The following is a 16241-nucleotide window of genomic DNA, read 5'->3' on the forward strand; positions in this document are numbered from 1 at the left end:
GGGTCTAATTCGGTCTAATTCGGTTCTATTTGACCAATATAAATCAACTTTTTTCTTTTTTTTTGCTGTAAAAATATTTGTATCAGCGCAGGCAGGGCCCCCCCTGCTGGTGGCCCCCCGCACCGTATCACTTGCTACCCCTCCGTTACGCCACTGGGCGTACCAGTCAATACTTATATTGACATGCCGCGCCCTGCCATGGTCGATGCATGAACCGCAGAAACACCTCATGGAAGTGTTGATTTTTGACAGCAAATTCCATTTAGTTTTAGTCATATTTTAGTCATCTGAAATGTTTTAGTTTTTGTCTAGTTTTAGTCAACTAAATATTAAGTTTTAGTCGACTAAATCCATAATTGATTTAGTCGACTAAAATGTATGTTGGCGGTGCCTTGATGGCGACGTAATGGCTGATTTTACACTTGGTTGCATACTTGGTTGCAAAATAGCAGATCTACAAGCTCACAAAGCGTCGCGCTGCGACGCTTTGTGAGCTTGTAGATCGGCTATTTTCAGAGCGCAACACCCGAGCGCAACCAAACATAAAATGTCTTGTCTTTTAGTTCTACTGGATCTCTTCTCCTCTAGATCCCTCACTAACATTTTAGTCTAGTTTTTATTTGTTGACGAAATTGTCAATATATTTAGTCTTAGTCTTAGTCATCGTAGCTTAGTTTTTATTTCGTTTTTGTTCAGTGAAAAAAGGTAATTGAGGGACATTTTTCACAGAAGTGACACGTGGCTTTCTGTCCCTCAGAGAAGTGAGATGCTTTGACGTGCATATCGTCTCTGTCGAGTGGAAACCTCATTTGTCCAAAACTGTTCCTTTTTCCGGATTCAAATTCAAGCTCAAAACGTTGTCAAAACGTCGTTAATTATTTGCGGTCCCACCAGAGAGAGGGCCGCGGGTTAAGAAACAATGGTTTTCAAACTTATTCTTTGGGAAGAGGTTCTCGGGATCCATGGATATGAATATGAATAACACTATCTAGTGAGATAGATTAACCCATTAAGGACGCATCTGTCTAACCACTGTAACCATTATTTTATACTTTGGCTATTCAAAAATAGCAGATCTACAAGCTCATAGCGCGGCACCGAGTGCCGCGCTACGAGCTTGTAGATCTGCTATTTTTGAAAAATCTTGAACATGTGCGCAAATCTTTGAATATATATAATTTTAAAGTGAACATATTCAAGTCAAATCTTTGCTTCTGGGGGGTCCCTGGAACAACATATTTTGAGATAGGGGTCCGCTGCCAAATACATATCATTTTGGGGGTCCTTGACATGAAAAAGTCTGAGCACCACTGATATTATAACAACATACGTTTTTCCAGAAGTCTGTTAGGATTTTAGAAGACATTTGTAGAATCCCCTGAAGCAAAGATCTGAGTTAAAAAAAAAATGCTTTAAAAACATATAAACATTCAAAGATTTGCACACATTTTCACGATTTTTCTAAAATAGCAGATCCACAAGCTCATAGCGCGGCACTCGGTGCCGCGCTATGAGCTTGTAGATCTGCTATTTTTGAACAGCCAAATAAATCAGAAAATGACACAGATGCTTTCCCGGTCTTAATGGGTTAAGAATGATCCATAGGTTAATAACAGGGGGGGGGATTTGCTCATTATATGACGTGATGTCAGATTATGCTCGGAGCAGCTGATGTGATCAAAATTGCATCGAGACCCCCGCATGTATATGAACCGGCCCCTAGACGAACCGTTTCCTCATAAAGAGACTAAGCTATGGGGTTCATGGTGTAGCCTGGGTCCTTTATGTCACGCTGCAATGCTCCGGCACATCAAAGCGTTTCCCCCCAATCTATTCTACACCCATGCGTTACGTACAGACTGGCGGCGCTTGTACTCCGATCAGATCAGCGACAAGGTCCTCCCACCAGGATAGATTTGCAGATGAAGGAGGGAATTATATCTTCAATTTGTATGCGACTAGAAATTTGGGTCGCTACGTGGCCCGATCCTCTAGTGTTCGACACCTACGTGCCACTGCCGACACTGACACACACACACACACGCGCGCGCACGCACCGACACCGACACTGACACACACACACACACAGACACACCGACACACCGACAGACAGACCGACACACAGACACACAGACAGACGCACACGCACGCACGCACGCACGCACCGACACACACACACACACACACACACACACACACACACACACACACACACACACACACACACACACACACACACACACACACACACACACACACACACACACACACACACACACACACACACACACACACGGTACATCCTCATGTGGCCAGATAATGGCGCTAATTGCGCTGATTGATCTCGCCGTACGCCCATTATCTGCATCCGCGACGCGTTGTGAGCTTGTAGATCTGCTATTTTCAAATATTTTAGTACTTTCGGTTCTTTGTTGTACATTTTGATGCCAATACTTTTGTACTTTTACCCAAGTACATTTTGAATTCCGGACTTTTACTTGTAACAGAGTATATTTCTATATTGCAGTATTTGGTACTTTTACTTAAGTAAACATTTGAGTACTTTTTCCACCACGGCTCATTATCCTCGACCCACATGGTCTTAATAATAATGGCTGCCAATGTACCTGGGTTGAAGATGATGTAGGATAGTCTACTAGTACCGGGGCTACTGAATAAAGACGGTAATGATGTTCTTCTAGATGATGCAGTGTGCCGGCATCTTGTTTGCACAGCATGCGTTCCCGTCTTCCTGCGTCTATTTATAGCTCCAAAAAAATACAGCAGACATGATGCCGTCTGGACCGGAAAGCGCCGGGATCAGACGTTCTCCACAGCGAACCATAACTCCGGCCCATAAACACTGAAATTATTGACCAGCAAGAAGAGCCTGGTTTTCTGAAATAGTACATCCTGGGTTCGTCCTTTTTTTTTTTTTTTATTACCCAGAGCCTCGTTCGTTTTATTGCTCTGCACGTTAACCCTTTGAGACCGGGAACGCATCTGTGTGTCATTTTTAAGATTTATTTTGGCTATTAAAAAATAGCAGATCTACAAGCTCATGAGCTTGTAGATCTGTTTTTTTTTTTTTTTAAATCTTGGAAACTTTGTGCAAATCATTGAATATACGTTTTAAAACAAACATTTTTACCGATCTGTGCTTCCGGGGGGGTCCCTGGAACAACATATTTTGAGATGGGGGTCCGCGGCCAAATACAGCTAATTTTGGGTGGTCCTTGACATGGAAATGTTTGAGAACCACTAAACCAATGTTTGCTTTAAAAATATATATATTCATTCAAAGAAAATCCAGATAAAAAAAAAAAAAAAGCAGATCTACAAGCTCTTGTATATCTGCTATTTTTGAATAGCGAAAGAAATCTAAAAAAATGACAACCGATTATTTCCCGGTTTAAAGGGGTTAAATTTACTACACGGCTGGGCTCTACTCTGTTTTCCTGACCCCATGGATTATTATCAGGAGGATGTCTGCCGCCTTTGCGTTTACGCTGAATGTCTGGACGCCAATCTTGGTAATTGACACGATACTTCCCAGGACAACATACAAAGGCATGCCAATATAATGGAGGAAAACACTGCAAAAAAATCTATGTCGCTTCCCGTTATTGCCACAACACATGGATTATTTTCAGCGGTTAAAGACACACGTGGGACCGGCAGTTTTATTGCAGCTGTCATATGAATCCAAAACTGTAAAACAAGTAGAATTCATTATGAGGAGAACAAAATTCAACAAGACCAAAGCACTGGGTGACCATCTGTCTGCTTGCACTGATATTTAGATAAGCCAATAGATAAGGACCTGAAGATTATTACAAAAAAATACATTTAACTCTGTTTGGCCAAAAATAGATCATAGTTGTTTGTTTCCTCTTTTGGGGTAATGGAGTAACGTAACACAATTCCTGCCATACACGCATCAAGTCGCTCTATTAAATAGCGCACTTGCCCGCCAATACGCATTTTTAAAGTCGTTCTATTAAAAGAAATAGGCCGGCTGTTTTAGGCACCGTAACACAGCTCTGGGATGATCCATCGTCAATCAGAGAAGAAGTATGTGGAAGTGACATCATTCCAAAAAACGTCACTTCCGCCCGCCGTGGCTATGGGATTTTCAGAAAAACAGCTGTAACTCAGTTGCTGTTTTTTTTGCATTGAAAACCACTGTTTTCAGAGTGCCCCAGCCCCAAAATGGCGGATCGCGGTTGGAATGTTGTGGTTCGTCTGAATACGCAGATCCCTCCGCCTACCCCTTCCCTCCGCCTTTTTAGTTTTTTTGGAACACAATGTCTCCTCCACGGCGTTTCAAATATCATGGGATGAAGGTAATTACGCTGGCAAGGGGATAACAAAACGATGTTCAATACCTTGGCGGGTGATGTGTTAACGCGTTAGTTTTGCAATTAGAGTACTCGCTTACTGAGTTACCTTTTCCCCAATTAATGGCGTTACTTCGTTACATTTAAGCCCTAATTTGTTGCCAATAAGGAAAAAGAAAATCTGCGGCGTTTCCTGATCGATGAACAAGCTCGTCTCTGTCAACGGAGACTTGCACGGATGTTACACAGAAAACCGGTGACCAGGGGCAGCAGTCAGTGGTGATTGCGTAATCATTCTAGTCAACCATAGAGTTATAATATATCTAGAGAACCTCCTATTCATTTGAATTGCTCACCCAACGCATGAAGCACGCTTTGGAGATTTTAACCCATTCAATCCTTGAACGCATCTGTGTCATTTTATATTCAAGCTATAACCATTATTTTATGCTTTGGCTATTCAAAAAATACTTTTTTTTTCTTTCTTTTTTTTTTTTAAATCTTGAACATTTTAGCAAATCTTTGAAACCATATTTTTTTTAACAACATTTTTAACTATTTATTTTGCTTCTGGGGGTCCCTGGAACAACATATTTTACAAATGTTCGCTTTAAAAAATATGTGTTTAATGATTTGCACAAATATGCATATCTGCAATGGTTTTAATAGCCCAAAAAAATCCTACAATTAAAGTGGGCAGAAAATGTTGGTAAACCACTGGACTAATACGCACTTCACAGTCCTCCTCCGTCTCTCCGTTGGGGTCCTCAGCACTTGGCTCAGGCTGTTCTGTGATTCTTCCTGCCTCCCTCCGGGGGACAAAGTCAGGCGCTGGTTGGTTTAGGTGGGTTAGGGGCGGGGCGGGGCGGGGCAGGGCGGGGCGGGCGGGGGGGGGTGCCGTGGCGTCGGTAGATGATTTGTCCGGGCTGTCTGTCAAAAGGTCATCAATGCTCTCCGCCATAGAGCGGGGGCGGGGTGGAGGGAGGGCTCTGGTCACGTCATAGAGCCTGGGACAAAGGGCGGGAAGAGAGGAGGGGGGAGAGGGGAGGGGTCACGATTAAAGGTGATGTTGATAAGAGCTTTACGTAGACGAATACGCTATTTAGACAAAATAATAAAACTAAATAATAATAATGCATCCACAGAGCTCTTAGAAAGGTGCTTAATAAAATTATTATGTTTGTTTTTATTATTATTACACTTTGTAAAAAAAAAAAATCCTCAGTGTTTACATGGAACCAAATGGACCCTGGTCCCTGGACCCGACGTTGACAAACAGTGATTTATAGTGCCTTTAAAAAGCTCAAGCGACGCGGCAAGGTACCTTCCAAAGCCACCTCGACCAGCCGCTTCCGTCCCCACACAAAAGCATTGTTGCTGTGCATCGTGCCACACAGTTAGTTAAGTGTGTGTGTGTGTGTGTGTGTGTGTGTGTGTGTGTGTGTGTGTGTGTGTGTGTGTGTGTGTGTGTGTGTGTGTGTGTGTGTGTGTGTGTGTGTGTGTGTGTGTGTGTGGGAGTGAAACAGGAGGCTGCATACAATAGCTTGCCAACATGGCAGCGTAACAGAGAAAATACAACACGAGCACAAAGTCAGGCGTCTGTGAGAAATGTGCTGCAAAGAGGGTTTCTCAACTTAACACGTCTATGTTTCCCTGTGTATCATCTGCTATGCATGGATGCAAATGATTCCCTCATGCATATTCATGATTGAGTGTACAATACACGTCCGTGCCATGTGCACGTTATACGTTTTACGCGTATGCATAATTGCATGCCTGTGTGTAATGGCAGTGGTGTAAAGTAAGTACATGTACTCAAGTACTGTACTTAAGTATTGGAGTATTTCCAATTCTCAGTACTTTTTCTTGTACTAAATTTTTTATTTTACTCCAATACAATTATTAGAAAACTTTAGTTTCTAGTTACTTTGTAGGTTTTGATTATTATCACAAAACATACATTAATAACTTCAGCCTATATACTTTGGCTGTTTGAAAATAGCCGATCTACAAGCTCACAACGCGTCACGATGCAACACGTTGTGAGCTTGTAGATCTGCTATTTTCAAAAGATTTGTATGCATCGGAAAACTTGTGAAGTGGGACATTCTGCATAATGAGTACTTTTACGTTTGGTACTTTCAGTACATTTTGATGCCAATACTTTTGTACTTTTACACAAGTACATTTTGAATACCGAACTTGTAACAGACTATTTTTACAATAGGGTATTTACTTAAGTAACAAGTGAGTGCTTGAGTGTTTGTGTGCGCGTGCGTGCGTGTGTGCGTGTGTGCGTGCGATGCGGTGCGGTGCGGTGTGGTGTGGTGCGGTGCGGTGCGGTGCGGTGCGTGCGTCTAATTTGCCGGAGTAACCCTGCCCGCTTGCCTCTATTGAAATCGGAGGTGCTGGCACAGCGACACGACACAAAGCACGTAATCGCTTCCTTCCTTCGTTATAGGAAACAATGGCGCTGGCTTTGGCCAATGGGAGAGGTTTCCGGATGCCGTGGATAGTTGCGCTGACAAAACGTTGACTGAAACACAGGCGGGGGGGGGGGGGGGGCACTTCCATTAGCCCCCGCTCACAGAGACCTGTCACAGCTCTGATCACTTATAGAAGATCAATCTCAGTCCTCCGAAAGACAGTTGTCCTTATTCTCTCCGGCACCCCTCTCAGAGGCAAAATATTGTACTTTTACTCCACTACAATTATTTGTTACTAGTTACTTTTCAGATATAAATTATGATTATTATAAAACATACATTAACGACTTTAGCCCTTTTTTAAACCTAGGCTATTTGAAAGCTGATCTACAAGCTCACGACGCGTTGTGAGCTTGTAGATCGGCTATTTTCAAACATTTTAGTAATGTTACTTTTGGTTCTTTAGCACATTTTGATACCAATACTTTGGTACTTTTACTCAAGTACATTTGGCATTCCTGACTTTTACTTGTAACAGAGTACTTTCTACTTTGCAGTATTGATACTTTTACTTAAGTAAAACATTTGAGTACTTTTTACACCACTGAGTCTGTCTTGCTCACACTCTGCTCCCTTCTTCTCTCGTTTGTCCCGTGGCCGAGCAGCTGTCATCCACATCATGATGACATCATCATGTCATCATGATGACATCATCATGTCATCATGATGACATCATCATGTCATCCACAGTGGTGATTCTGTGGTCGTGTCCTTCCATGCAGCTGCGCCTTGGCTCTGTCTTCATGAGGCCCAAAGGGATCAATTAACCAGGCTGGTCCCAGAGAGAGAGAGAGAGAGAGAGAGAGAGAGAGAGAGAGAGAGAGAGAGAGAGAGAGAGAGAGAGAGAGAGAGAGAGAGAGAGAGAGAGAGAGAGAGAGACAAAGAGAGAGAGAGACAGAGAGAGAGAGAGAGAGAGACAAAGAGAGAGAGAGACAGAGAGAGAGAGAGAGAGAGAGAGAGAGAGAGAGAGAGAGAGAGAGAGAGAGAGAGAGAGAGAGAGAGAGAGAGAGACAGAGAGAGAGAGACAAAGAGAGAGAGAGACAGAGAGAGAGAGAGAGAGAGAGAGAGAGAGAGAGAAAGACAGAGAAAGACAGAGAAAGAAAGAGAGAGAGAGAGAGACAGAGAGAGAGAAAGAGACCTTTTTCAGGGGGTCAAACGTGGGTCTCCTTGACAGGAAGTTTGCCGCACTGTTAAGCGTCCGTCCGTCCGTCTGTCCGTCCACTACTTTGGTCACACTCATATCTCGAAAACTACTGGCTGAATTACTGTGTATTTTTATCGTGCGTCTTCGTGGACCATAGATGAACCCTGGTGATTTTGGTGACCCATACAACATACCGCAAAATCTATTTAGGTGGGATATGGCCATAAAAGTTGCTGAGTACATTCCATAAACCCTGGAGGATGAACCCTAACACTTTGAATGATCATGTCACCTTTCCTTTTGTAAAGTTGACATTTTGTCTGGCACCTCTAGCTAGAGGTGCTAGACAAAATGTCAAATCCAAAAATAGCTGATCTACAAGCACACGATGCTTCGCAGCTATTTGCCAAAGTGGCAGACAATTGTTCAAGTCGCTCCGGTCCGAGTCCAAGTCGAGTCCCAAGTCTTTATGTTGTGGGCAAGTCAAGTCAAGCCGAGTCACAAGTCGAGTCACAAGGTTGTCAAGTCGAGTCACAAGGTTGTGTCAAGTCCCTCACTATATTGTTCCCCAGCCCACCCACAAAGTACTCAGGTTTATATCTCTAAGAGAGTAACCGTATCTTAAAGTCAAGAATTAAACCAGCATAAAGCTGTTCATTTATCCATTAGAACATTACATGTCTGATCATTTAGTTAGAACTAGGGAAAGGCTAAATTACACTAAAGAAATGGCATGTTTGATACAAACTTGTTCAATTTTCAACGTTTTGCACCAGGCTGGCAGGCTCAAACTGGCACTGCCTTTCTGAGTAGTTTTCAAGTGTATTGTTTTGTAAACACAGTTAGAGCAGGTGAACAAAGTGCTCATGTAAACATTAGACAAAGCCTTGCATATCGTGCATTGAGCTGTTCTTCTGGTTCCGTCAGAATTGAAGTTTTTAAAAGCAAATTGAATAACTTTGAGGACTTCTATTGCTATTGCCATTGTTGTTTTTCCTGCTGCTGTGGCGCAGTGCCCCAGCTGTTCTGCACGCACTGATCAGGGTTGCCAGATCTGCTTATTATAATTTCGCTGAAAGATTTTATTTGAAAATAGCCGATCTACAAGCTCACAACGCGTCACATCGCGACGCGTTGTGAGCTTGTAGATCTGCTATTTTCAAAATGTTAGTACTATTACTTTTGGTACTTTAAGTACATTTTGATACCAATACTTTTGGTACTTTCACTCACATACTTTTTTATTTTCAGTCTTTTTCTTGTAACAGAGTACTTCTACATTGCAGTATTGATACGTTTACTTAAGTAAAACATTTGAGTACTTTTCCCAGAAACTGGTAAGGAGAAACACAGCCTCTTAGCTACTGGGGCTTTTAGCCTCTTGTTTCTTGGAGATAAACCTTGTTTGATACAGCGGGATGAGTGAGCATGTAGAGAACAAGGAAAATGGCCTTCATTTATGCAGGACCTTTTCTCCTAAGTGCGTTACAATGTACGCATTACATTTACACACACATTCACACATCACTGGTGTACAGGCAGCCATGCGAGGCACCGACCTGCTCATCAAGGAGCAGTTAGGGCTTCTGTGTCTTGCTCAGGGGCACGTCGACAACACAATGCCCGTTGGAGCAAAAGGGTTCAAGGTTCAAGGTTAGCTTTATTGTCCCTTGCGGGAAATTGGTTTGCAGCCAGATCATAGTAAGAAATACACATAACAACAACATTCAATACAAAAATAAGATCTAAGAACAGGGCACTATAGACAGAGAATTCATGACATCCAAAGTAGCAAAGTCAGTATAAGTACATTAATGGTTATTATGCACAAAGAGGCAAGAATTAAAAAAAAAAAAGTGCTATCTGCTGTTCAGCAGTTTAATAGCAGCCGGGACAAAGGATAGTTTGAACCGATTGTTCTTTGTGGTGGGCACCCTCAGCCGACGACCTGAGGGCAACAGTTCAAACTCAGATCGAAGTGGGTGATCCGATACCTCCAGGAGGGAGGAGGCTCTCTTAAGCATCTGCCTCTTGTACAGTTCTGTGAGTTGGGCTTGGGTTCTCCCAGAAATCTTGCTGGCCACTTTGACGAGGCTGCTGAGCCTGTTCTTGTTTGCCAGGGTCAGATTACCGTACCAGGAAACCATACAAAACATGAGAACAGATTCAATAAAACTTCTATAGAAAAGAGTCATCATCACAGATGAGACATTAAAAGAACGCATTTTCCTCAGAAAAAAAAGACGCTGCTGGACTTTTTTAGATGTAGAGGCAACATGAGTGTTGAAAGAGAGTTTGTTGTCAAGAATGACACCCAAGTATTTATAGCTCTCTACAACCTCTATTTCTGTGCCCTTAATGATTGTAGGAGCAGGACTGGGAGGAGTCCTTCTAAAGCTGATGATCATGTCTTTTGTTTTGGTCAAATTTAACTGTAAGAATGACTTGTCACACCACAATATGAAGTCATTGACAACTGGCCCATGCTGTACCTCATTATCATCAAGAAGGCTAACAATCACAGAATCATCAGCAAATTTGACAATATACCTGTTAGGGTGATTGCTACAGCAGTCGTTGGTATACAAAATATACAGTAGTGAGGAGAGACAACAGCCTTGGGGAGAACCAGTGGAGGAGAGCAACAGAGAAGACAGGACCTCATTTACCCTCACGCACTGAGACCTAACAGTTAAGAAGTCTATGATCCAGCCAACAAGGTTAAGATCCAGATTAAAATAACTAATTAGCTTCTGGGCTAGAAGATGTGGCTGGATCGTGTTAAAGGCAGAGGAAAAATCGACAAACAACAGTCTGGCCTGTGTTTTTTTCCCCTCAAGGTGGCGGTACAAGAAATGCAGTAGGGTGATAGTGGCATCATCTACACCTCTACCAGACCTGTATGCAAACTGCAGGGGATCTAGAGATTTCTCCACCTGCTTTAGGATGTTATCTTTGACTAGCTTTTCCAAACATTTCATTACTAATGAAGTCAAAGCAACAGGCCTGAAGTCATTTAATGACTTTGGGGTCCTAATTTTGGCAACTGGAACAATTGTGGACTGTTTCCATAACTTAGGGACCCGCTGTTGTTGAAGAGATAAATTAAAAATAAAATGAAAAATGCTGCAGAGTTGTTCAGCACAAGTTGAGAGAACCTTGCCACATATGTTGTCCGGCCCTGGACTTTTTGACTTAGTGTGTCTGAGGTGTTTTTCCACACTTTTTTTGTCAATAACTAGGGCTGGAGGAGCTCTAGTCTCATTCTTTAATTCAGTAATTTTATCAACAAAATCCTGATTCTCAAATCTTAGGTAAAACTTATTTAGCTCATTGGCCAGCTGTACATCTGAGTTAAACCCAGGCAAGGAGATGTGCTTATGGCCTTTATCATCTGACCCTGTCATAGATTTCATGCCGTTCCATGCTTCCCTGAGGTTATTACTGCTTAGCTCAGCTTCGATTTTGTTTTTGTACCTAAGTTTAGCTTTTTTAATTTCAGACTTGATCTCCCTGTTTAGTTCCCTGACCTTGGGTAGATCACCCTCATTGAAGGCATTTTTCCTGTTGTGGATTAAGCTTTTTAGGGCTGATGATGCCCAGGGTTTGTTGTTAGGAAAAACCTTAACAGTCTTAGTGGGAATGACATTGTTTTCACAGAATGTTATATAGCTGCACACAGCGTCTGTAATTTCATCAATGTTATCAGATGATTCTGTAAACACAGACCAATCTGTGCAGTCAAAGCACCCCTGCAGGGCAAGAGAGGAATCCTCATTCCAGATCTTCACCTGTCTTTTCCGCACCTTCTCCCTCCTTAGCACAGTCTTGTAAACGGGTAGAAGGTGTACAATGTTATGATCAGAAGATCCGAGAGCAGGGCCCGCCTCTGATTTGTATGCTCCTTTAATGGAGCCATAGCATAGATCCAGAGTCTTGTTGCGCCGTGTGTGACAGTTGACATATTGATAAAAACTGTTTAAAGTTTTTTTCAAGTTGCAATGATTAAAATCTCCCAGAATTATGTTGGGCGCGTCAGGGGAGATAGATTGCAATGACTGTGTCACTCTGAAGACGGTGTTCGCTGCAATGTCCGCGTTGGCTTTTGGATGAATGTAAACAACGGTGATAAACACTTGGGGAAATTCCCTTGGGAGATAAAAGAATACATCCCTGTATTCGCGTAGATGACTGATATTCCCATGTAATTCATCCATTTTGTTCCTTAAAGATTGGACGTTGGCCAGGATTATGGAGGGTAGTGGGACGCGGTTGTTTTGCGTCTGTTTCCTTAAACGTTGATGCACGCCACCCTTCTTTCCTCTTTTCCTGATGTATGCCGATTTCTTGAAGCCATCTCCTACATTCACAGAATCTCCGACTATTTCTGGATTGAAATTGGAAGTCTGTGAGGAAAGTGTCGCGTCGAGGCTCTGACGATTCCACTGTAGATTTAGGAGAAACTCCCGCGAGTACTGAAATGTTTGTGAGTGTTGGTGACTCCATGCAAAAACCATTAAAAGCATCAAAAGTAGTACTCTTAGAAACTCCATCTTTCAGCCTCCTGAGCTACAAGTAGGACTTAATAAGTACTCAAAAACTCTAGGCCTGTTCTGACCAGACAAACATAATAAACAGTTAAAACGAGCACAGACACTCCTTGACTAAAACCTGCTGCTGGTCGCCACAAGAGCAGCGCCCGAATATCTTCAAAGGACTGAACTCTACGCCACTCTTACATTATCTTGTCTCCTGCTCGTTATGTATCTGCATGTACTGTAGCTCTGGTCCATAGCGTTAGAAGGAGTTCTCCTTTCGAGCCTTTGCACACGCACCACAGGCTGCGCAGCCTCTCGGCTGTAGTAAAAAAAATCAAAATACACTTTCACTACTCACCAAAACAAAGACGGTTTTATGGAGTTGAAAGCCTACTCTACTAAGTGGGAGACCCCCAACTCACGTCTAAAATATACTTTTTGGCCAGAAAATAAAATATTTCACAATAGAAAAAATTCTATTGACCAGATCTGTAGAGGGCGCGGCGAAGTAACCAAAAACTTGTGATCCTTCCGGTGAAATATTTTATTTTATGGCCAAAAAGTGTATTTTAGACCTGAGGTGGGGGGGCTCAGAGTGTTCCCACTAAGTTGATTAGGCTTGTAATGTTTTATTTTTCTGCGCAGCCTGCGCTACCGCGGTGTGAGGGGAAAGGATCGAAAGTCCCATAGCGTTAAGGAGAACTCCTTCTAATGCTATGGGCCAGAGCTACATGTACACTATGTAGTAAGAGTGTCTGCTTTCCCATGTCACGCACGCAAAGTACTCAACCCCCGTGCTTGTTTCAAACTATAGATCAATCCTGGTGAAATATTACTCAACTACAATGTGTCAACACTTTGTTCTTCAAAAGCACCTGCTTTTGACCATATCCACATGTTTTGGGATTGTCCCAAAACACATACATGTTGTAGGGATATTCAAGGGGAGATTAAACTAAGTATGGGAGTTGACATTCCTTTTGGGCCGGCGTTCTTTATACTTGGTGAGATCCCGAGGGGAATACTGTAGGAACCAAGAACCAGATATATCTGCTTTGGGGCGTTGCTGTTGATCGTAAAACAAATGATTACTGTGTGTCTTGGAGAAATGTAAAGCCACCGACTATCCAGCAATGGAGGGAGAGGATAAAACGCATAATGGAAAGCATTACAGCTAGACTAGAGCTAGACCCCCCTCCTACCTATACCATCCTGTCTGTCCCTTCTCATGTTTTCTAAAACGGTGGTTCTTAAAGAGGGGTCCAGGGTCCCCCCAGGCGTCCTTGAGGAGGTTCCTGGGAGTCCCCAGTTGCAGCATTAACATCATTTAAACCATTTGAACTATTTGAAAATAGACAATCTGCAAGCTCTACAAGCTGTGAGCTTGTAGAGCTGTGCAATAAAACATATTTAAAAAATCTGGTATGGGGGTCCCTGGCACAAATCTTGAGATGGGGTCCGTGGCCAAATACTTATACATTTGGTCCTTTCCTCTCCTCTCCTCTCCTCTCCTCTCCTCTCCACTCCTCTCCTCTCCTCTCCTCTCCTCTCCTCTCCTCTCCTCTCCTCTCCTCTCCATGGAACAAAAATACTTTACAAATGTTGGCTTTGCCGCACAGAGAAAAAGGTCTTGATTACAGTCGCCACAGTGGTTCTCTGTCTGGATGAACACCTACAGTATGGCAGCCAGTCCGCTCACAGCCTTAAATGGCCCAATCAGTCTCAACCTAATGGATGACATGGTTTAAGACCCACAGACTTAAGTGTCTACTCTCTATACACCGTTTTGTGTGCGTGTGCTCGCGTGCGTGCATGCGTGTGTGTGTGTGTGTGCGCGTGCGTGCGTACGTGCGTGCGTGCGTGCGTGCGTGCGTGCGTGCGTGCATGTGCGTGTGTGTGTGTGTGCGCGCACAAACACATGTAACTCAGAGAATTGGAAACGCTCTAGTCAAACACTCCAGTGGACGCTATACGCTCATTCAAATCAGCCTGCACTCCAAAATCCGATTCCAATTGAGCTCTGAGAGCTCAGAAATACACAATTAAGACTTCAATTGATGTTAAGGATCCTGCAGTTTGCAAAGACCCAGAAAAAAATGAGTGAAATGTGACAGGACAGAGAGGCTCAGAGAACTGGCTGGTGGACATGATGTTCTTCCTTAAACTTGAAAAAGCAAAATGTACAAATCAGAGGCTCAGTTGATAAATGTTATGCTAGGTGGCAACCATTTATATCATATTTCAATAAGAACACTTAAGAGCGATGAAATGTCACTACCTTACATCTCATCATTTCAATGTCCCAAGGAGAGTTATGGGAATATATTAATTTATTATTGTATTGTTTATTTTTGTTTTTTCTCCATTTTTTATTTCTACATGTATGCTATGTTTTCCATTATATTATCTGTTTACCATTTTTTATTTGCTATTTTTTCTTTATTTTTCTCTACAGCCCTTCCTTTTCTTGGATTGAACTTAAATTACTTTGGTTATTTTTGTATTAATCTTTTCTTCTACAGGAAGGGTATAGTAATGTTTTACCTCCCCTAGGACCAGTGGTGGAGTACCAATACTGCAATACAGAAATACTCTGTTACAAGTAAAAGTCCAGACTTCAACATTGACTTGAGTAAAAGTACAAAAGTATTGGCATCAAAATGTACATAAAGTACCAAAAGTAAAAGTACAAAAATATTTGAAAATAGCAGATATATAAGCTCACAACGTGTGTCGTGATGCAACGTGTTGTGAGCTTGTAGATCGGCTATTTTCAAATAGCCTAGGTATAAAATAGTGCTAAAGTGGTTCATGTATGTTTCATAATATCATAATTTATATCTGAAAAGTAGCTAGTAACTAAAGTTTTCAAATAATTGTAGTGGAGTAAAAGTACAATATTTTCCTCTGAGATGTAGTGGAGTAGGAGTCAAAGTACTGGAAATTGGAAATACTCAAGTAAAGTACAAATACCTCAAACCTTTACTTGAGTACAGCACTTAAGTAAATGTACTTTCCACCACAGGTTAGCGACACCCACAGTCACAATACCAGAGGGAGCGTTAACAACAGTTTGGTACCACCCACCCATAAAACAATGGGCAAATTCTCCTTCTACAGCACTGCCACCCAGGATTGGTCTAACCCCATCCCTCAAAAAATGCAGTTCGCTGGCTCATTTAAAAGGGCCTTAAAAAAAAATCACCTTTCAGGAGGCCAAAAGAGGAGGTAGTACCATTTTCCCATTAGACAGCCGACCCCCCCCCCCCCCCCCCCCTGTTCTTGTACATATCTTTTTCCCCCCTTTTTTTTTTTTTGTTGTACATAGTGTTATTTATTTTTATATTCGAACTGTGGTGCCACTATACTGCCCTGCCAAGCCAAAGAGCAGTAACTACGTTTTTGGACACACTGACTTATTTGGGTATCCCAAAGGCCAAATTAGCCTTTGTGATGTTGGGGGATAAACAATTACCTCAAGAACAGATGTACAATTAGTGTAATATCACTTATAGGCCGATATCTCATTTGGCTGACCAGTTGAATCACTTTTAAACCCATTTTTCAGTGATTTTTGTTTTCGTAGTTACTGCACTCTGCCTTGGCAGGGCAGTATATATGTCTATGAATTGAATACCAAGGCCCTCATTGGAAACAAGTCCGCAAGGACTTTTATGAACGGACCTGTTAGACAAAGTATTTTAAATGTAATTGTGCTGTTTTAAATGTTTTG

The 16241-nt window shown here is 42.3% G+C and overlaps 1 protein-coding gene across 1 annotated transcript in view; it reads right to left on the minus strand.

Annotated features, from left to right (window-relative positions):
- Positions 1 to 5289: 5289 nt before the first annotated feature.
- The window catches only part of tafa5a (TAFA chemokine like family member 5a), a gene marked incomplete at its 5' end in the record, with an annotated part of 197039 nt that continues 186087 nt past the window's right edge, over positions 5290 to 16241 (minus strand). Inside the window, 1 exon segment of the mRNA XM_080421528.1 lies at positions 5290 to 5347. Within this exon segment, the coding sequence (XP_080277654.1) occupies positions 5339 to 5347 (9 nt within the window). The 3' untranslated portion in view covers positions 5290 to 5338.

The sequence above is a fragment of the Gymnoscopelus braueri genome, assembly GCF_963280865.1.
Source record: "Gymnoscopelus braueri genome assembly, chromosome: 23".
Lineage (NCBI taxonomy): Eukaryota > Metazoa > Chordata > Actinopteri > Myctophiformes > Myctophidae > Gymnoscopelus > Gymnoscopelus braueri.